The sequence below is a fragment of the Cherax quadricarinatus genome, chromosome 62, assembly GCF_038502225.1.
Source record: "Cherax quadricarinatus isolate ZL_2023a chromosome 62, ASM3850222v1, whole genome shotgun sequence".
Classification (NCBI taxonomy): domain Eukaryota; kingdom Metazoa; phylum Arthropoda; class Malacostraca; order Decapoda; family Parastacidae; genus Cherax; species Cherax quadricarinatus.
This window is the reverse complement of record NC_091353.1, coordinates 17,316,808-17,340,463: the sequence shown is the minus strand read 5'-3', so window position 1 is coordinate 17,340,463 and position 23,656 is coordinate 17,316,808. Positions and strand designations below refer to the sequence as shown.

The 23,656-nt window shown below is 41.7% G+C and overlaps 1 protein-coding gene across 1 annotated transcript in view; it reads right to left on the bottom strand.

Moving 5' to 3' along the window:
- The window catches only part of LOC128687209 (uncharacterized), a 273,243-nt gene that overhangs the window by 110,678 nt on the left and 138,909 nt on the right, over positions 1–23,656 (bottom strand). Inside the window, exon 10 of the mRNA XM_070098518.1 lies at positions 4,921–5,040. Within this exon, the coding sequence (XP_069954619.1) occupies positions 4,921–5,040 (120 nt within the window). The remainder of the gene's footprint in view (positions 1–4,920; positions 5,041–23,656) is intronic.

Here is a 23,656-nt window from a genome sequence, read left to right as displayed (position 1 = left end):
AGTTTACCTATCATATCCTATTAAACAATTATATCAACTCAACAGTCTGCTTTACATACATAATAATCTATTTCACATGGATAATAAAGTGCAATGAACACTTGTCAATGTTTAATAATAAAACATGGAGTTAGAAACTAGGGAAATTAATTATTATTATAATCAAAAAGAAGCACTAAGCCACAAGGGCTATACAGCAGGGAAATTAATTGATCTGTATATTTCGAACCAAACACAAAGTGGGAGTTGTCACAGTTGCTTTTTACTGATGACACTGTGCTCTTGGGAGATTCTGAAGAGAAGTTGCAGAGGTTGGTGGATGAATTTGGTAGGGTATGTAAAAGAAGAAAATTAAAAGTGAATATAGGAAAGAGTAAGGTTATGAGGATAACAAAAAGATTAGGCAATGAAAGATTGGATATCAGATTGGAGGGAGAGAGTATGGAGGAGGTGAATAAGAACATAAGAAAGAAGGAAGGAACACTGCAACAGGCCTACTAACCCATGCGGAGCAGGTCCATGTCCCCCCCCCCCCCGGATTAGCCCAATGACCCACCCAGTCTGGTCACCTAAACTCAAGGATGGAGCACTGCACCAGACCCAGCAGCACAAGCTAGTCAGGTCCAACTCACACCCACCCACACCCACCCACACCCACTCATGTATTTATCTAACCTTTTTAAAACTACACAAAGTTTTAGCCTGAATAACTGTACTCGGGAGTTTGTTCCACTCATCCACAACTCTATTACCAAACCAGTGCTTTTCCTATATCCTTCCTGAATCTGAATTTTTCCAACTTGAAACCATTGCTGCGAGTCCTGTCTTGGCTGGAAATTTTCAGCACGCTATTTACATCCCCTTTATTTATTCCTGTTTTTCATTTATACACCTCGATCATATCCACCCTAATTCTATGCCTTTCGAGAGAGTGCAGATTCAGGGCCCTCAGTCTATCCTCATAGGGAAGATTTCTGATACATGGGATCATCTTTGTCATCCTCCTCTGTACGTTTTCCAGAGCATTTATATCCATTCTGTAATACGGTGACCAGAACTGAGCAGCATAGTCTAAATGCCTTATGAATTTCGTCCCATAACACCTTACTGCCCTCCCTATCAAGGTTTGGGGGCCTATAAATCACACCCAAAATTAATTTGTCATGTCCCTCGAGAAACTGTAGCCAAACAGATTCTGTGTTCGATGTTTCTAATCTTATATCATGTCTAAGACAACAATTTAAATTTTCTCTGACATACATCGCCACACCACCACCCTTCCTGTTCACCCTATCAGCGTGGAATAGTTTATAACCCTGTATGTTGCATTCAGAAGGCATTTCTCTATCTTTCAGGTTGAACCAGGTCTCTGTTATACCAATAATATCTATAGTACTTATTTATTTATTTATTTTATTTATTTATAATTTGAGCACACTTACAGAGGTACAAAAAAAAATACAGATAAGAGCAGCATGCCAAAGCCACTTATACTATGCATAGCATTACGGGCTGGCTTAAAATTAACTTAAGATTAACTAAGCAATGATGAAATCAGTGAAAAACATTAATGTAAACTGATTACTATAAAGCACAAGTGAGTATTACAAAGACAGGTCATATGGTTGCATGCATTGTTGTAAATTCAGTAGAATGGAGTATTCTGTTAGGTAGTGAATTTAAAAAATAATAAAGTTAGATTGGGTTTTAGGTTTAACATTTATGTGATATAATTGTGAGAAACATTTAAGATATACAATTTATAAGGTTCAGTTATTCAGTATTTATTTGGTTTTGGGTGAGTAAGTGATCTTTGAGAAGAGACTTGAATTTATAAACAGGTAGTGTTTCTTTTATATTTACAGGTAATGAATTCCAGATTTTAGGGCCTTTTATGTGCATTGAGTTTTTGCATAGCGTGAGATGGACACGAGGAATATCAAAGAGTGATCTGTGCCTTGTGTTATGGTCATGTGTTCTGTTGAGGTTGGCAAGGAGATGTTTGAGGGGAGGGTTAATATCAGAGTTGAGTGTTCTATGTATGTAATAGGTGCAGTAATAAGTATGGATGTTTTGTATGGTGAGTAGGTTGAGTGTATTGAATATTGGTGGAGTGTGCTGCCTGTAGTGAGAATTTGTTATCATTCTAACTGCAGCCTTTTGTTGGGTTATTAGTGGTCTGAGATGGTTACTTGTTGTTGAGCCCCATGCACAAATTCCATAGGTGAGATAGGGGTAAATAAGAGAGTGATATAGGGCCAGGAGGGCTGACTGTGGAGCATAGTACCGTATCTTCGATAGTATGCCTACAGTCTTGGAAATTTTCTTAGAAATTTGTTGTATATGTGTATGAAATTTGAGTCTATTATCAAGGTGGATTCCTAAGAATTTTCCCTCTGTTAGCTTTGTGATAGGTGATCCGTTTATCATTATGTTAAGAGGGACATCTGTAGCTCTGTTACCAAACTGAATGAAGTAGGTTTTGTCAATGTTTAGTGTAAGTTTGTTAGTACTCATCCAGGTAGATATTTTCTGTAATTCGGTATTTACAGTATTGGCTAGCGTGACTGGGCTCGGGTGGGAGAAGACGTATGTTGTGTCATCAGCAAATAGTGTGGGTTTGAGTAATTGAGAAGCATTTGGTAGGTCATTTATGTATAGGAGAAAGAGAAGAGGGCCAAGGACACTTCCCTGTGGGACACCAACTGTAATTGGTTGTGCAGAAGAGTTTGCCCCATTTGCGTACACATATTGGCTTCTGTTGCTGAGGTATGACTTGAGGTAGTTGAGGGAGTGCCCTCTTATACCATAGTGTGATAATTTTACGTGGAGCAAGTCATGGTCAACTGTATCAAAAGCTTTACGTAAGTCAATGAAGATCCCCAGTGGGACTTCTTTTTTCTCTATTGCAGTGTATATATGTTCTAGCATGTGTATAATAGCATCATTAGTATTTTTATTAGGCCTGAATCCAAATTGGCAAGTAATCTTAGCTCATCTATCTTATTTCTTAGGCTCCTACTATTTGTATAGTAAACCTTAAGGGAGCTAGTCACTCGTTGTCCTCTACTATCTCTCTTTGTTTGTTGATCAATTGATTTGCCATTGCTAGCAACTTTATTTTAATATTGTCTTTTAAACATATCCCTGAGGTATCCCGGTAATAACTGCTGTTTTTAACCCTAATGCTGCAGCCTGATTGTTTCCCACAAACACCCATACCACTATAATCTATCATTTTAAATTCCTAGACAAGTCATCAATTACCCTCTCAATTGAATTGGCTAATGCAACCACTCCATCCCCAGAAAGATGAACCCCATCCCTTGCATAAATATCACGTTTGCCAAAGAATAGGTCCGAGTTATCAATGAATGGGATTGCAAGTTCCTTGCAGTACCTGTCTAGCCAGCAATTTATACCAATTGCCCTAGACATCCATTCATTGCCCACTCCCTTTCTAGGCAAAATCCTACATATGACTTGGATCCCTCCCTTAGACCTAACTACTTCTATGGCTGACCTTTACTTATCCAGCAGCTCCTCTCTCCTGCCCTTCCCAATGTTATTACCCCCAGCACTAAGACAGATAATGGGCTTGTTCCCATTACCTGCCATAATATTATCCAACCTGCTGACTATGTCACCAACACCAGCTCCAGGAAGACACACTCTCTGTCTGACCTTTCTGTCTCAGTTACAAAATGCAATGTCCATATATCTTACCTGAGAATCACCTACTATTAAAATATTCTTACCTTGATTAGCAGGGGAATCAGTGGTACCTTCATCCTCACTAACCACTGAAGTACACTCGTCTTGGAGAACAGAATGAATGTATTCAGATATTTGGGAGTGGACGTGTCAGCAGATGGGTCTATGAAAGAAGAGGTGAATCATAGAATTGATGAGGGGAAAAGAGTGAGCAGTGCACTTAGGAGTCTGTGGAGACAAAGAACTTTGTCCTTGGAAGCAAGGACAGGAATGTATGAGAGTATAGTTTTACCAACACTCTTATATGGGTGTGAAGCATGGGTGATGAATATTGCAGCAAGGAGAAGGCTGGAAGCAGTGGAGATGTCATGTCTGAGGGCAATGTGTGGTGTGAATATAATACAGAGAATTCGTAGTTTGGAAGTTAGGAGGAGGTGCAGGATTGCCAAAACTGTCGTCCAGAGGGCTGAGGAAGGGTTGTTAAGGTGGTTCGGACATGTAGAGAGAATGGAATGAAACAGAATGACTTCAAAAGTGTATCACTCTGTAGTGGAGAGAAGGCGGGGTAGGGGTCGGCCTAGGAAAGGTTGGAGGGAGGTGGTAAGGGAGGTTTTGTGTGCAAGGGGCTTGGACTTCCAGCAAGTATGCGTGAGTGTATTTGATAGGAGTGAATGGATATAAATGGTTTTTAATACTTGATGTGCTGTTGGAGTGTGAGCAAAGTAACATTTATGAAGGGATTCAGGAAAACCGGCAGGCCAGACTTGAGTCCTGGAGATGGGAAGTACAGTGTCTGCACTCTGAAGGAGGGGTGTTAATGTTGCAGTTTAAAAACTGTAGTGTAAAGCACCTTTCTGGCAAGACAGTGATGGAGTGAATGATGATGAAAGTTTTTCATTTTCGTTCCACCTTGCCTTGGCGGGAATCGGCCATAGTGTTAATGAAAAAAAATTTCGACCCCCTTCTGGGATCCTCTTTGACTTGTGTATCTGCTGAAGATGATCCCAAAAATGGGTCAAAATATACATATCAATTAATCTCCTGAGTTTGTCTCCATGTGGATTATTATTGATCATCTATTTCACATGTTTACTTATCCCCATAACTCTCTCAGTACTCCAGTACTCCACTGTCCCACTCATAGTCTGTCTCCCTTCATTTCTGTTTTTATCTGGCTTTCTGGACTTGCTTAGCTGGCAGGCTGACCTGAAGTCGTCGACTCCTCTGAAGGTGTTCCTGTTGCCATCATCAACAAAAAGGAAGTGGGTGTGGTTGCCATCAAGCGAGACTGGTTTATGGCGATCGACCTTGTCCTTCATTTTGTACCTGGGATGCAATAAAAAGGAGGGATAACAGGAGGGAAGAGAGAAGAGCAGAATGGAGGAAGTAAAAGAAAAAATGAGAATACAGAGAGGATAGTAATCAGAATAGGATAAGAGGGGTAATAAGTAGTAGGGGATGGGAAAATGTGAGCAGAGGAAAGTGATGTAGACCAAAGATGAAGAAAAAAAGAGGAAATAGAGAAATAAAATAATTAGACCATATATATTTCAATAATTATTTTTTTTTTTTTTTTTTTTTTATTATCACACCGGCCGATTCCCACCAAGGCAGGGTGGCCCGAAAAAGAAAAACTTTCACCATCATTCACTCCATCACTGTCTTGCCAGAAGGGTGCTTTACACTACAGTTTTTAAACTGCAACATTAACACCCCTCCTTCAGAGTGCAGGCACTGTACTTCCCATCTCCAGGACTCAAGTCCGGCCTGCCGGTTTCCCTGAATCCCTTCATAAATGTTACTTTGCTCACACTCCAACAGCACGTCAAGTATTAAAAACCATTTGTCTCCATTCACTCCTATCAAACACGCTCACGCATGCCTGCTGGAAGTCCAGGCCCCTCGCACACAAAACCTCCTTTACCCCCTCCCTCCAACCCTTCCTAGGCCGACCCCTACCCCGCCTTCCTTCCACTACAGACTGATACACTCTTGAAGTCATTCTGTTTCGCTCCATTCTCTCTACATGTCCGAACCACCTCAACAACCCTTCCTCAGCCCTCTGGACAACAGTTTTGGTAATCCCGCACCTCCTCCTAACTTCCAAACTACGAATTCTCTGCATTATATTCACACCACACATTGCCCTCAGACATGACATCTCCACTGCCTCCAGCCTTCTCCTCGCTGCAACATTCATCACCCACGCTTCACACCCATATAAGAGCGTTGGTAAAACTATACTCTCATACATTCCCCTCTTTGCCTCCAAGGACAAAGTTCTTTGTCTCCACAGACTCCTAAGTGCACCACTCACTCTTTTTCCCTCATCAATTCTATGATTCACCTCATCTTTCATAGACCCATCCGCTGACACGTCCACTCCCAAATATCTGAATACGTTCACCTCCTCCATACTCTCTCCCTCCAATCTGATATTCAATCTTTCATCACCTAATCTTTTTGTTATCCTCATAACCTTACTCTTTCCTGTATTCACCTTTAATTTTCTTCTTTTGCACACCCTACCAAATTCATCCACCAATCTCTGCAACTTCTCTTCAGAATCTCCCAAGAGCACAGTGTCATCAGCAAAGAGCAGCTGTGACAACTCCCACTTTGTGTGTGATTCTTTATCTTTTAACTCCACGCCTCTTGCCAAGACCCTCGCATTTACTTCTCTTACAACCCCATCTATAAATATATTAAACAACCACGGTGACATCACACATCCTTGTCTAAGGCCTACTTTTACTGGGAAAAAATTTCCCTCTTTCCTACATACTCTAACTTGAGCCTCACTATCCTCGTAAAAACTCTTCACTGCTTTCAGTAACCTACCTCCTACACCATACACTTGCAACATCTGCCACATTGCCCCCCTATCCACCCTGTCATACGCCTTTTCCAAATCCATAAATGCCACAAAGACCTCTTTAGCCTTATCTAAATACTGTTCACTTATATGTTTCACTGTAAACACCTGGTCCACACACCCCCTACCTTTCCTAAAGCCTCCTTGTTCATCTGCTATCCTATTCTCCGTCTTACTCTTAATTCTTTCAATTATAACTCTACCATACACTTTACCAGGTACACTCAACAGACTTATCCCCCTATAATTTTTGCACTCTCTTTTATCCCCTTTGCCTTTATACAAAGGAACTATGCATGCTCTCTGCCAATCCCTAGGTACCTTACCCTCTTCCATACATTTATTAAATAATTGCACCAACCACTCCAAAACTATATCCCCACCTGCTTTTAACATTTCTATCTTTATCCCATCAATCCCGGCTGCCTTACCCCCTTTCATTTTACCTACTGCCTCACGAACTTCCCCCACACTCACAACTGGCTCTTCCTCACTCCTACAAGATGTTATTCCTCCTTGCCCTATACACGAAATCACAGCTTCCCTATCTTCATCAACATTTAACAATTCCTCAAAATATTCCTTCCATCTTCCCAATACCTCTAACTCTCCATTTAATAACTCTCCTCTCCTATTTTTAACTGACAAATCCATTTGTTCTCTAGGCTTTCTTAACTTGTTAATCTCACTCCAAAACTTTTTCTTATTTTCAACAAAATTTGTTGATAACATCTCACCCACTCTCTCATTTGCTCTCTTTTTACATTGCTTCACCACTCTCTTAACTTCTCTCTTTTTCTCCATATACTCTTCCCTCCTTGCATCACTTCTACTTTGTAAAAACTTCTCATATGCTAACTTTTTCTCCCTTACTACTCTCTTCACATCATCATTCCACCAATCGCTCCTCTTCCCTCCTGCACCCACTTTCCTGTAACCACAAACTTCTGCTGAACACTCTAACACTACATTTTTAAACCTACCCCATACCTCTTCGACCCCATTGCCTATGCTCTCATTAGCCCATCTATCCTCCAATAGCTGTTTATATCTTACCCTAACTGCCTCCTCTTTTAGTTTATAAACCTTCACCTCTCTCTTCCCTGATGCTTCTATTCTCCTTGTATCCCATCTACCTTTTACTCTCAGTGTAGCTACAACTAGAAAGTGATCTGATATATCTGTGGCCCCTCTATAAACATGTACATCCTGAAGTCTACTCAACAGTCTTTTATCTACCAATACATAATCCAACAAACTACTGTCATTTCGCCCTACATCATATCGTGTATACTTATTTATCCTCTTTTTCTTAAAATATGTATTACCTATAACTAAACCCCTTTCTATACAAAGTTCAATCAAAGGGCTCCCATTATCATTTACACCTGGCACCCCAAACTTACCTACCACACCCTCTCTAAAAGTTTCTCCTACTTTAGCATTCAAGTCCCCTACCACAATTACTCTCTCACTTGGTTCAAAGGCTTCTATACTATACATTCACTTAACATCTCCCAAAATCTCTCTCTCTCCTCTGCATTCCTCTCTTCTCCAGGTGCATACACGCTTATTATGACCCACTTCTCGCATCCAACCTTTACTTTAATCCACATAATTCTTGAATTTACACATTCATATTCTCTTTTCTCCTTCCATAACTGATCATTTAACATTACTGCTACCCCTTCCTTTGCTCTAACTCTCTCAGATACTCCAGATTTAATCCCATTTATTTCCCCCCACTGAAACTCTCCTACCCCCTTCAGCTTTGTTTCGCTTAGGGCCAGGACATCCAACTTCTTTTCATTCATAACATCAGCAATCATCTGTTTCTTGTCATCCGCACTACATCCACGCACATTTAAGCAACCCAGTTTTATAAAGTTTTTCTTCTTCTCTTTTTTAGTAATTGTATACAGGAGAAGGGGTTACTAGCCCATTGCTCCCGGCATTTTAGTCGCCTCATACGACACGCATGGCTTACGGAGGAAAGATTCTTTTCCACTTCCCCATGGACAATAGAAGAAATAAAAAAAGAACAAGAGCTATTTAGAAAAAGGAGAAAAACCTAGATGTATGTATATATATATATGCATGTGCGTGTCTGTGAAGTGTCACCAAAGTGTAAGTAGGAGTAGCAAGATATCCCTGTTATCTTAGCGTGTTTATGAGACAGAAAAAGAAACCAGCAATCCTACCATCATGCAAAACAGTTACAGGTTTTTGTTTCACAGTCATCTGGCAGGACGGTAGTACTTCCCTGGGTGGTTGCTGTCTACCAACCTACTACCTATTATTATTATTATTATTATTAAAGCCTCTCATCACTTACTGATCGAAGATCAGTCGCTGATCGAAGAATCGCCCCTTACTGATACTTCAAAAATGTCACCACCCGAAATTAAAATTTCTTTTTTTTTTTTCTTTCAACAAACCAGCTATATCCCACTGAGGCAAGATGGGCCAAAAAAGAAAGACGAAAGTTCCTCTTTTAAAATTTAATAATTTATACAGAAGAGGTTACTAGCCCCTTGCCCCTCAAAATTAAAACATTCAGTTTTATGTTTGCTGTGAAATTCCTTTCAATTCATTTATTATCAAGGGTAATACATGTACAACATGAAATAGGTCAATAACTTATTTCTGAGATATTCTAAGAAATGTGCGCATAGCTGATTACTTGAGAAAAAAATAAATCGAGAAAATCACACTTTGTATAGGATAAGAGTGATCTTATACTTGCCCAATTATACCAATACTTTATTGCCCAATCTATTTTTAACTTTTTATTATTGCCCTTTTTATCTGTGAAGTTAATATATTACCCAATTTTATTATATACTTTTTTATTATTGCCCTATTCTATTGTAGAAATTATCACCCAACTTTATTTTACTTTTCTTAACCTTTTGTTACCTATTTTTAAGCTTGTATATTCTACTCCAACTTTATTATCCTGTGTACCATCTTACTATCATATTATAACCAAGTCATTGCCATTTTTATTTATTTTTTTACTATTTTTTCTTTTCTTTTGCTACCTTAACTTGTGTATTTTGTCTTGTTAATCTAAATTTAGTTATACTCTAGTTCTTGTTAACAACTTATATAAGACCTTAGTGCAATTACAAGTGAAAGTCTTGTGCCATTTTAAACTAGTATTTTTTATATTATAAGATTAAACCTAGTTGTACTTTAGCTCATTCTAGCTCAATAAATAGACAACATCAAATTCATTATACTTGACCTTAGTGCAATTACAAGTGAGAGTCTGGTGCTATTTTTAATTTGTATTTTTATATTTTTAGTTTATACTTAGTTGTACTTTAGCTCATTCTAGCACAACACTTAGACAACATCAACTTCATTATGTTTATTAGTGGCTATACTCTATATGACCAAAGTGCTTTAGCTATATACTTGTCCAAACTTCCCACTACTACAGATATCAGTACTAGAACTCAACACACAATTCAGGATATAAATAACCACAATTTAAACCTAGAAGATGAATGATCACATCGACCCTGATATAAACCTCCATAATCTAACACCAAATCAAAACCTACTTGAAAATAACTGCCTTTATTACACAGCATCACAAGCTAGCACTATCCTAAGCATTTTTTCCACTATCCTAAGCAGTGCTAAAAGTCTATCAGTTCTTAACTACAACATCAGGTCCTTAAGCAAACACTATGATGACCTCCTGGCACTCCTTGAGTCGCTAAAGACACCCTTCTCCTGCATTATTCTTACTAAGACCTGGCTTAAGCAGGACACAATAGATATCTACCCTCTACCAGGATACACAGCAATCCACAACTGCAGACCATACCAAGTTGGGGGGTGATATTGCAATCTATTACTCTAACCAACTATCTTGTATTAGCACTAATTGCTTTAGTGATGAATATGGGGAATACATTTTTGCTAATTTTACTGTAAAAAACCTCAAGACGCCTATAACAATTGGTGTCATATACCGGATACCCCACACAAACATCCCAAACTTCAGTGAGAATCTGAAGTCACTAATAACAAACAGACAAATGAACAAGCACCACCTTCTCTTAGCTGGAGACTTCAATATCAACCTTGGCCTACCAGATGATCAGCCTGTAACTGATTTCATCAACAATATGAACAACGCACTTCTCATACCAACAATAACTAAACCAACCAGGCTGACTGAGGCAAGTGCAACCATAATAGACCACATATGGACCAATATACTAGCCCCCCTTAAATCAGGGATAATCACAGACAGCACTACTGACCACTACCCAACCTTCCTCTTAACAAACATCAGTAAACCACCACTGGAATACAACAAAGTTTCATTTAGACTCCATGACGAGGCCTCAATAAGGAAGTTCACAGCAGACCTAGAAAGAGACTGTTGACTGGCCTACAGAATTCTCCAATGCCAATGGTATTGACGACTGGACAGACATTTTTCTTAACAAATTACTTAGACTATACAACAAACATTGTCCTTTAAAAACGAAACAGATCACGAATAAATGGCTCGGTTGCCCATGGCTAACCAGCAGCTTTCTTAAATCCATTGATAAGAAACACCAATATGAAAAGCAATATAGACAGGGCTTAATACACCAAGATATTCTTAAACACTATTCATCAGTTCTCACCAAAGTAATAAAGAAAGCCAAACAACTGTACTACTCCAGCAGATTCACTGACATAAGAGGAGATATAAAAAAGACCTGGAAGACACTCTCTCAGATTCTGGGCACCCATAAACTGAAAAAAAAAACAAGAATATTGTCCTAACTAAACCTAATGAAACACCACTGCATCCCACTGAAACAGCTAACAAGATAAACGACTTCTTCTCAACCATAGGATCTAATCTTGCCAGTAAAATCCCATGTACCAACGCCCATGCCAGGGATTATCTAGATGGGAATTTCCCAAATTCCTTCTATCTTGTACCAACTGAGCCCACCGAAGTCACTGAAATTATAGTCACTTAAAAATAACTCAGGGAACCTGTCTCATATCCCACCATTATTGTACAAGCGAGCGGCCCATGTCCTTTCGCATGCCATTTCATTACTCTTTAACAAGTCACTAGAAACTAGCACCCTCCCGAAACTACTCAAGACAGCAAGGGTTACACCAATACATAAAGGTGGTGACCCTACAGATGTAAACAACTATAGGCCAATATCAAACTTACCATTGCTATCCAAAATCTTCGAGAAACTCGTGCACAGGAGACTGTACGTATTCATTTATAATGGCACAAAACATACTCAACCCCTGCCAATTTGGATTCAGGAAAAAGAAAAGCACTAATGATGCAATTGTAAAAATTCTAGATCTGCTTTACACAGCATTGGAAAATAAGGAATATCCGCTAGGAATTTTTATTGACCTAAGAAAAGCTTTTGACACAGTAGACCACGGCATCCTACTCCACAAACTTGACCATTATGGTATAAGAGGCCATGCGCTTGCATATTTCAAATCCTACCTTACTAATAGGTATCAGTATGTCACCATTAAAGACACAGCATCATCAACACAGCCACTTGATACTGGAGTTCCACAGGGAAGTGTCCTTGGACCCCTGCTCTTCCTCATTTGCATCAGTGATCTTCCAAACGTATCCCAACACCTGAAACCCATTCTCTTTGCTGACAGCACGACTTATGTCATCTCTCACCCTAATCTTGCCACCCTCAAAATCATTGTTAATGAGGAGCTGCTCAAAATATCGACTTGGATGACAGCCAATAAACTTACACTTAACACTGACAAAACCTACTATATTATGTTTGGTAGCAGAGCAGGTGCTGCACAACTTAACATTAAAATCGACAACACTCTAATTGCCAGACAACAACCTGAATTTCAGCACCCATATCCAACACATATCAAAAAAAGTATCCAAAACAGTTGGGATCCTCTCCAAGATACGATACTACGTGCTGCAAAATGCCCTTCTGACACTATACCATTCACTCATTTATCCATACCTCACCTATGCTATTTGTGCTTGGGGATCAACTGCAGCAATACACCTAAAGCCAATAATAACTCAACAAAAAGCTGCAATAAGAATAATCACTAAATCCCATCCCTGGTAACACACATCCCCCACTCTTCATAGATCTAAACTTACTCCCTGTTCAGAACATCCACACTTACTACTGTGCAATCTACATATACAGGACCTTAAATTCCAATATTAACCTTGACCTAAAATGCTTTCTTGATAGTTGTGACAGGACCCACAAGCATAACACCAGACACAAACATCTCTACGACATTCCCCGTGTCCAACTAAACCTTTACAAAAATTCACTTTATGTCAAAGGCCCTAAAATCTGGAACACCCTACCTGAAAACTCTAGAACTGCAGACACATTCATCACCTTCAAAACTACTGTTAGAAAACATCTTATCTCCCTGATACACCCCATCAACTAACTACATAAAAACCACCTAGTGATCTACACTTACACTCACTCACTCACCCATTTGACTATTAGCACAGAAATACATATCCTAATCTTAAAATAATGATTCCTAACTAGTCATAATTTTGCCTGTGATACTACAATATAGGAACTATGTATTGTGCCAAAACAAAAGCATTCACATTGCTAAACTCACAAACTAGTACTTGTCACTTAGTATTTAGTCACTTAGTATTTAGTCAACTTACTCCACAATTTGTTATAATTTAGGGTTAAGAATTAATCTAAGTTTGGCCGAAATGCCTAGCCATGCTAGGTGTTCTAGTGACCCCCTCTGTAATTAGTATTTTACTACATGTAAACCACACAATAACCAAAATCTGTAAACCCCGCATTGTAATCCATATAGAGAATAAACTTTGATTTGATTTGATTTGATATAGTTACCCTTCAGGTGCATAACATTTTCTGTAATGATCGTGGTCACTTTTTTTTAATCCCTCCCCGCCCTCCACTGCCTCTCCATATACTGTCAGTTTTTTATTAATTAGGGCATCTTTATCATGCTTCTATGTTATTTATGTTACATGTATACCTAATATTATTCTGTAATAAATATGATAGGTAGATAACCTTTACTGATATTATTATTATAATCAAAAAGAAGTGCTAAGCCACAAGGGCTATACAGCGCTGCAGGGTAGGGAAGGAAGCGAGGGTATCAGGCGGCAGAAGGGGGAAGGGATGATTAGTAGGCTACAGAAAACAGCGGGGCAGGGGATAGTGCGGGGGTACGGGGTAGCAAGAGATTGAGGTAGAAAGGGCTGAAGGTATCATCAGAGTTTGTGGAGTAAGTCAGTCATTGTCAAAAAGTCAATGAGAGAGTCCGGATGAAAGGTGGGTCCATCAGCGAGAAGGGAAGGTAAAGAGAGAGTAGTAGAGCGGAGACGACGCTGGAGGTAAATTCTGCGTGCTCGTTGATAAATTGGGCAGTCTAACAGAATGTGGCTGACCGATAATGAAACCTGACAATGCTCACAGAGAGGAGCAGGGCACCTCTCCATGAGATGTCCATGAGTAAGATGAGTATGGCCAATGTGAAGGCGGGAGAGAGTAGTCTCCCAACCTCGACAGTGGTGACAAGAAGACGGCCAGTAACCTATACTCGGTTTAATAGAACAGTTTGTTATTGAGCAGAGCAGACCAATGTTGTTGCCAACAGGTGCGAAGGTGGGTAGCTATTACAGCAAAATAGTCAGGGAATGGAACATCTCTATATGAAATTGGTAGGTCATGTACTGCTGACCATGCAGCAGTGTCTGCCTGTTCATTGCCCTGTACATCAACATGACCAGGGACCCAACAAAAAACAATATCTTTATGCTTGGTAGAGATACGGCATAGCCAAGGTTGGATACGGAGAAATAGGGGGTGAGGTGTATCAAATTTCCGTATAGCCTGTAGAGCACTGAGGGAGTCTGAGACAACCACAAATGATGACACAGGCATAGATGCGATACAAATAAGTGCTGCAAGAATGGCATACAATTCAGCAGTAAAAATGCTGCCTGAAGATAGTAAATGCCCTCGCACAATGCTGTCCGGAAACACTGCTGTGAATCCAATGTCGTCAAAAGATTTAGAGCCATCTGTGTACACGGCAATGGCATGAGAATGAGAGTGGAAGTGGACAAGAAAAAGAGAGCAGGAAGCCACCGTAGGCAGTTGGGCTTTCGAGCAAGGGAGTGAGAAAGAACAGACCCGAACAGCTGGAACTTCCCAGGGAGGTAGGGAAAAGTGAGATGCTACATGAACATATAAAGGCAGTAACTGAAGGGAAGACAAGAGCGAATGTAGGCGAAGAGAGAAGGGATGGAGCAAACAGGGGCGGTAAACAAATAAAGACTGTCTACTTATATCAGTGACCATTCTATAAATGGAAGGATTGCGAAGATCGTGAGAGCGCACATAGTTGCGAAGGCAATGGGCATCACAGCGATCAGACAAGGATGGAACATTCGCTTCTGCATAGAGGCTCTCAAAAGGGGAAGAGCGAAAAGCACCAAGGCATAAACGTAATCCTTGGTGATGGATGGGGTTAAGGCTAGAGAGAGTAGCAGGAGAGGCCGCTGAATAGATCTGGTCACCATAATCAAGTTTCGATAAAATGAGGGCTGAATGAAGGCAAAGGAGAGTTCGACTATCAGTTCCCCATGAAAGATGAGCAAGGGTCTTAAGAAGGTTCAGCCGGCTGTAACAAGTTGCCTTTAGAGAGGCAATGTGGGGTTTCCAGGATAATCTACGGTCAAAGAGAAGGCCTAGAAACCTGACTGTATCAAGTTCAGGGATACGGGAGCCAATTAGGTACAAAGAATGATCGGAGATGACAGAGCATCTAGTGAAAGTAATTTGGTGAGTTTTGGTACTGGAAAATTTAAACCCATGCATGGTGGCCCAATTGGAAACGAGGTCGACCGCATGTTGGAGAGAAACTGTAATGAGGTGACAGTCAGCGCCTGCACAAGCAATAGTGAAGTCATCAACATAGAGTGATGACCAAATATTGGATGGAAGAACAGAGGCCAGATCATTTATAGCAAGGAGAAAAAGTGTTGTGCTCAGAACACATTCCTGAGGGACACCTTCATCTTGGATAAAGTCCGGGGAGAGCACATTATTGACTCGAACACAGAAATGTTTGTCAGTTAAAAAGTTCTTAAGGAAAGATAGTAGATTGCCTCAGAGGGCTAAGGAGTGGGCTTGGGCCAAAATATTATACCTCCAAGTTGTGTCATATGCCTTCTCAAGGTCAAAAAATATAGTAATAACTGAGTGTTTATTCACAAAGGCATTACGAACATATGTATCCAAATGTAGTAAGGGGTCTATGGTAGAACGTCCCTTACGAAAGCCATATTGACGAGTGGAAAGACTGTTGTGTGTCTCTAAATGCCACATTAAACGTCTATTTACCAGACATTCCATCACTTTGCAAACTGCACTGGTAAGAGCGATGGGACGATAGTGGGAGGCTTCATGTCCCGTAGTACCCGGTTTGCGGAAAGGGAGAACAATGGCAGATTTCCACAGCTGTGGAAGAACGCCTTGTGACCAAATAAGATTGAAAAGGCGCAAGAGGACTGCAAGGGCTGACTGATGTAAATGTTGTAACATACAAATATGAATGTCATCGTTCCCAGCTTTTGATGATTGGCAAGCTGAGAGTGTTGCCTCCAGTTCCTGAAGCATAAAAGGCACATTATACTGTTCTTCTCTGAGAGAAGAAAAGTCCAAGGGTGCTAACTCTCTGGCAGACTTTGAGGAAAGAAATGCGGGGCATAGATGCAGCCCCAGAGAAATACGGACCAGATGATTGCCAGTTTCAATGGCAACATCTAGAGGGTTTGCTCTATCAACACTGGCAACCTGCAGAACAGGAGCCAGGTCAGGAGAATATTTACCACTCAGTTTCCATACTTTTTTCCAGACTGCACTCATAGAGGAAGCAGAGGTGATGGTGGAGACAATCTCGCCAGCAAGTGCATTTAGCATCACGGATGACACGGCGAGCGATTGCACGCTTCTGCTTAAAATCAAGTAGTCTCTCAGTGGTTCTATTATACCAGTACCTGCCCCATGCAGTGCATTTCAAACATACTGCACGAGCACAAGCAGGAGACCACCAAGGCACACATTTCTGAGAATGCCTGCCCAAGGTTTGGGGTACAGAATGAGAAGCTGTGGTTAAATCTGAGGACGAGAAGAGGTGTAAAAGCTTATCAATGGAGGACGAAGAAGGAACCTCACTAAAAACAGTTAGTTGTGAGTAAAGGTCCTAATTTGCCAGATCAAATTGCCAGCATGGGTTACGAAGAGGTGGTGAATATGAAGGGGAAGTAAGAATGATTGGAAAATGATCGCTGTCATGTAAATCCAGGAGAACAGACCAGGTGAAGTCTAGTGCGTCGGAGGAAGAGCAGACTGAGAGATCGATGCAAGAGAGTGTATGAGTATGAGGATCAAAATGGGTGCGAGTACCTGTATTTAAAACATGGAGGGGGTGGGAAGCAAGAAAAGCCTCTAGCTGAATGCCACGGGAATCACAGTGAGACACCCCCAGAGGAAATGATGGGCATTAAAATCGCCAAGTAACAGAAGTGGTGGCGGTTATGACGAAACAAGAAAGGCAATATCCGGAATAGATAATGATCGAGAAGGAGAGAGATACAAAGAACAGAGTGTATACCACCTATGCAGGCGGAAACGGGCTGCTGCGTAATGCAGCGAAGTACAAACAAATAGCTGATGGTATGGAATATCAGTGTGTAGAAGAAGGGCACTTTCATTAAAGGCCCCATCAGGAAAAGGATCCGAAGAATACCAGAAATTATAGCCTGAGATGGGATAGATAACAGCAGAGTGTAATTTTGGTTCTTGTAAGCAAACACCAACAGGGGAAAATTGGGAAAGCAACGTCTGAAGGTCACCCCGATTACCCCTGAGGCCGCATATATTCCACTGTAAATAGGCCATGATTGGCAATGATAAAGATACTAGAAATCCGCAGGGAAGGGTACTTATGGACTAGAGGGGTTAGAAAAGTCCACATGCGGTGGCAGCAGAAAACGTTCAAGCAGCGAAGGAACGGTGCGCTGTGAAGAAAGGAGTTGCGCAGATGGAGAAGAGGAAAGAGAAGGAACAGAGGGTGGATCAGTGTCCATTGATGGTTTGGTCTCTGCAATATATTCAGAGATTGCTTCAAGTGTTTCGGAGTTCAGAGACGTCGTATGGGAAACAATATCGAAGATGGAAGGAGGAGGAGTTTGAGTAAAGTTCGGAACTGTAATGGACTGTACCAAGGTAGGGGGGGGCGAAGGGGTGAAGGGAACTGGAGAAGTGTGGGGGGGGACAGAAGAGGCAGAAACCTGGGAGGTGGCAGAAGAAGAAGAAACTTGGGAGGGGACGGGGGAGGAAGTCACAGTACGAGGAGGAGGATGAACCTCCACACTTGTAACAGAGCCAGTGAAAGGGGAAGACTCAGGTACAGAGACCGGGAAGGTAAAATGTGGAGGTGGATGAAGGGAAGGAGGGGTTAAAGGAGATATTTTTGGACTTCTGAGAAGTAGAGGGACGACTGGGAGGAGGTGTTGTACGAGGTTTTGCCGATACTGGGGTGTGTGAGGGAGAACACACGAAGAAGTGAGAACAGACTAAGGTGTTGAAGTAGGGATGTCTGAGCCCAGGACAGCAAAAGAATTAGTTACAGGAGTGACTATGGGACTGGCAACTGCAGAGGAGGCTGCAGAAGATGGGACCCCAGAAGTGGGGGGACATTTTGAAACACGAGAATAAGAAACACGGGGTAGTCTCCCTTGGAGGCGGAGATGAGAAACTGCCATAGCATAAGGGAGACCTTCTGCCTCTTTGAGGTAACGAATTTCCCACTCATTTAAGTAGACCTCGCAACGGCAAGAGTACGAAGGGTGAGCCTCATGACAATTAAGGCAAGAGGGAGGTCGGCTGCAAGACATATTAGAATGGTCATCGGCACCACAGACTGGGCATTCGGCTATAGATCTGCAATATTTTGCTGGGTAGTCAATTTATTATTTTTTATTTATTATCACACTGGCCGATTCCCACCAAGGCAGGGTGGCCCGAAAAAGAAAAACTTTCACCATCATTCACTCCATCACTGTCTTGCCAGAAGGGGGCTTTACACTACAGTTTTTAAACTGCAACATTAACACCCCTCCTTCAGAGTGCAGGCTGTACCTCCCATCTCCAGGACTCAAGTCCGGCCTGCCGGTTTCCCTGAATCCCTTCATAAATGTTACTTTGCTCACACTCCAACAGCACGTCAAGTATTAAAAACCATTTGTCTCCATTCACTCCTATCAAACACGCTCACGCATGCCTGCTGGAAATCCAAGCCCCTCGCACACAAAACCTCCTTTACCCTCTCCCTCCAACCCTTCCTAGGCCGACCCCTACCCCGCCTTAATTTCACTACAGACTGATACACTCTTGAAGTCATTCTGTTTCGCTCCATTCTCTCTACATGTCCGAACCACCTCAACAACCCTTCCTCAGCCCTCTGGACAACAGTTTTGGTAATCCCGCACCTCCTCCTAACTTCCAAACTACGAATTCTCTGCATTATATTCACACCACACATTGCCCTCAGACATGACATCTCCACTGCCTCCAGCCTTCTCCTCACTGCAACATTCATCACCCACGCTTCACACCCATATAAGAGCGTTGGTAAAACTATACTCTCATACATTCCCCTCTTTGTCTCCAAGGACAAAGTTCTTTGTCTCCACAGACTCCTAAGTGCACCACTCACTCTTTTTCTCTCATCAATTCTATGATTCACCTCATCTTTCATAGACCCATCCGCTGACACGTCCACTCCCAAATATCTGAATACGTTCACCTCCTCCATACTCTCTCCCTCCAATCTGATATCCAATCTTTCGTCACCTAATCTTTTTGTTATCCTCATAACCTTACTCTTTCCTGTATTCACCTTTAATTTTCTTCTTTTGCACACCCTACCAAATTCATCCACCAATCTCTGCAACTTCTCTTCAGAATCTCCCAAGAGCACAGTGTCATCAGCAAAGAGCAGCTGTGATAACTCCCACTTTGTGTGTGATTCTTTATCTTTTAACTCCACGCCTCTTGCCAAGACCCTTGCATTTACTTCTCTTACAACCCCATCTATAAATATATTAAACAACCACGGTGACATCACACATCCTTGTCTAAGGCCTACTTTTACTGGGAAAAAATTTCCCTCTTTCCTACATACTCTAACTTGAGCCTCACTATCCTCGTAAAAACTCTTCACTGCTTTCAGTAACCTACCTCCTACACCATACACTTGCAACATCTGCCACATTGCCCCCCTATCCACCCTGTCATACGCCTTTTCCAAATCCATAAATGCCACAAAGACCTCTTTAGCCTTATCTAAATACTGTTCACTTATATGTTTCACTGTAAACACCTGGTCCACACACCCCCTACCTTTCCTAAAGCCTCCTTGTTCATCTGCTATCCTATTCTCAGTCTTACTCTTAATTCTTTCAATTATAACTCTACCATACACTTTACCAGGTATACTCAACAGACTTATCCCCCTATAATTTTTGCACTCTCTTTTATCCCCTTTGCCTTTATACAAAGGAACTATGCATGCTCTCTGCCAATCCCTAGGTACCTTACCCTCTTCCATACATTAAATAATTGCACCAACCACTCCAAAATTATATCCCCACCTGCTTTTAACATTTCTATCTTTATCCCATCAATCCCGGCTGCCTTACCCCCTTTCATTTTACCTACTGCCTCACGAACTTCCCCCACACTCACAACTGGCTCTTCCAGTCAAATCACCAGCAATTCCTACACTGTTGCGGTGTAGGGATCACCTTCCGAACTTGTAACCGATGTCCTGCTACATAAACAGAGGATGGGAGTTCACGGCTGTCAAAAGTTAAATGAGCCACATTGCAAGGGTATCGTCTTCGCCTGCGGGCAGGAAGAACATAAGCGTCTACCTTGAGAATTGGGAGATCTTGGAGATCAAGCTGTTCGAGAATGTCATTGCCACATGCCTGGAAATTCTGTTGGACTATGGTATGGGGCAGAATAACAGTACCACTACAAGAATTGAGGGAATGATGTTTTTCGATAGTGATAGGAACAGTATCGATATGTGAAAGAAGAGAAAGATCATGAGCTTGGGTAGAATTCTGGACTGTGATGATGTGCATACCACTCGTAAGAGCATGAAAGGAAATATCTCTACCAACGTGGCATAGGAGCGCTTTGCCAATACAATGGTCGGAAAGATAGGTAGTAGAAGAAGTCGGTCTTAAAGTAAAGAATTTAGTCCATTTTGTGGTCCGAAACTGAGTATGGAGAGGGAGTGCATGACGTGTCAGTCTTTTCCAAGTAGAATGGGAAGGTAACGAAGTAACATCATCAGGAGATTGCCGTTGGCATTTAGAAGTGGGATCAGAGTCGGTTCGACATGGGATGGGCTGGAGATTCGAAAATTGCCGCACCGTAGATGGAGAGGCCGGAAGCATAGTCAAAAGAGAGCGGAGGTCGGACAAATCGAAGGAGTCAGTCGAAACCCCGGCACCTGAAGCAGGTGACAAAACAGCACCAGCAAGAGGTACAGGGGCCTTAGGAGTGTCCGAAGAGTGGCCAAAAGACGAGGCGAGGTCAGAACGGGGTGCGGTAACAATAAGGGGCCCAGGGGTAGCGGGGTCATGGATCGGGTACTCCATGGTTAGAAAATAAAAATAAAAAAAAAAGAATAAAAAAAGGGGGGACCGGGGAAGGATAGTTCCTAGGAGGAATGAAAGGGTCAGAAATCTCCCTCCGTGCCCAAGAGGACCTCAGTACCGCAAGTAGCGCATATGCAGCATGGAACCCATGCCATACCCTACCCTTCATGCCAGTACACCAGCAATCCGGGATAGCAACCTCACGTCTGCTGAGCTACCTCGGTGGACAAAAGAGAGGGCGGCCGGATATCCGCCACAAAGCGTACCTCCTTCGGCCACCACCCCCGGAATCCGAAAGGTGGCTTCCAGAGATACACCCGTCACCCGAAAGACATCCAAAACCACTCTCCGGGATACCGGAAGGGGATCGGGACATCCCCAGGCGATCCAGATTCCACGGCAAACTACGCCACCGCCAAGAACCTCAACGGAATGGGATGGACCCCGGTACCCTTTCCCCTACCCAGGAACTAGTGTGCCTGTGGGAAAAATCCCAAAGGTCAAAAAGAGGAAGGGCAAAATGGAGGGGTAGGGAGGAGGAGGAGGAAAGGAAAAAGGGGAGGATGGAGAGGATGGGATAGGGAAGGGGGGATTGGGGGGTAATTAGGTTCAGTCTGAGGAAGAAGACCAACAGGTCTAATTCCTCAGACCAAGAGCCTCTTCACCACGCCAAGGAGCCCCCCTTGAAGAGGACCTTTGTTGATAGTAATAGTATAATTATACAATACTATTTTACAGTGTCATGAGCCTGTGCCTTCTCCCTCTCTGATATAGCTCTGCCCACCCTCCAATACCTCTCCATATCATGTCAATTATTCATGTCATTATTTATGTTTTACCTAATATTATTCTGTGTAATAAATATGAGTGGTAGATAACCTTTACTGATAGTAATAGTATAATTATACAATATTTTATAGTGGGGGTGAGGCACAGCCCACTGCAGTGAATCATCAACTGAGACACTACTGGCTTCTCCCTCTGCTATAGCTTCACCCACTTTGTAATGATGCCAAATGGTGAATTAAATATGTATTAGAAAGAAAAATAAATAAAAAGGAAACTCCAACTTGGTAACTTTGCTTTAATTTTGCATAACTCTTACATATTACAGAAAACAATAAAAAAATAAAATACACATACTACAGTGGAACTTTGACTTACAAGTTTAATCCATTCCGTAACCGAGCTCGTAACTCAATTTGCTCATATGTCAAATCAATTTTCCTCATTTAAATTAATTGAAATGCCATTAATCTGTCCCAGCGGCAGGACAAAATATTTTATTATAACGCTAATATCAACTCTACAGTTATTTATCCATCACAATTCAAATAATATGACAAAATAAACAATATAATTAACAAAGAAACATGATAAATACTCTAGAATAGATAAAATAGGCAATTACGTGATGAGTGATGATGGCGGCAGCAGCGTCCGCATTTTGTCCTTTATCTGTCATTTAATCGCTCAACTAACTTGCTACACTCTTAGTGCTATACTTTATCGCTGAACTTAACTGATACAATTTACTTTAATTCCATGGAAACATCCTCTTTTTCTTCTCAGCACTGTCCTTTGCACTTATTTTCTTAGGACTCATGGTTAGAAAAAAGAAATTGGGCCAAATGACTGTAAAAAAAAATGCAAGCAAGCATGAGAGAACTACTCCCATGGCGATGTAAACATGTGGACTCCATACCGAATGTTTTGCCATTGGCTGTGCCAACTAGTGGCAGCATTCTGAATTATTTTGTATTATTTTTTTTTTATTATCACACTGGCCGATTCCCACCAAGGCAGGGTGGCCCGAAAAAGAAAAACTTTCACCATCATTCACTCCATCACTGTCTTGCCAGAAGGGTGCTTTACACTACAGTTTTTAAACTGCAACATTAACACCCCTCCTTCAGAGTGCAGGCACTGCACTTCCCATCTCCAGGACTCAAGTCCGGCCTGCCGGTTTCCCTGAACCCCTTCATAAATGTTACTTTGCTCACACTCCAACAGCACGTCAAGTATTAAAAACCATTTGTCTCCATTCACTCCTATCAAACACGCTCACGCATGCCTGCTGGAAGTCCAAGCCCCTCGCACACAAAACCTCCTTTAACCCCTCTCTCCAACCTTTCCTAGGCCAACCCCTAAACTGCCTTCCTTCCACTACAGACTGATACACTCTTGAAGTCATTCTGTTTTGCTCCATTCTCTCTACATGTCCGAACCACCTCAACAACCCTTCCTCAGCCCTCTGGACAACAGTTTTGGTAATCCCGCACCTCCTCCTAACTTCCAAACTA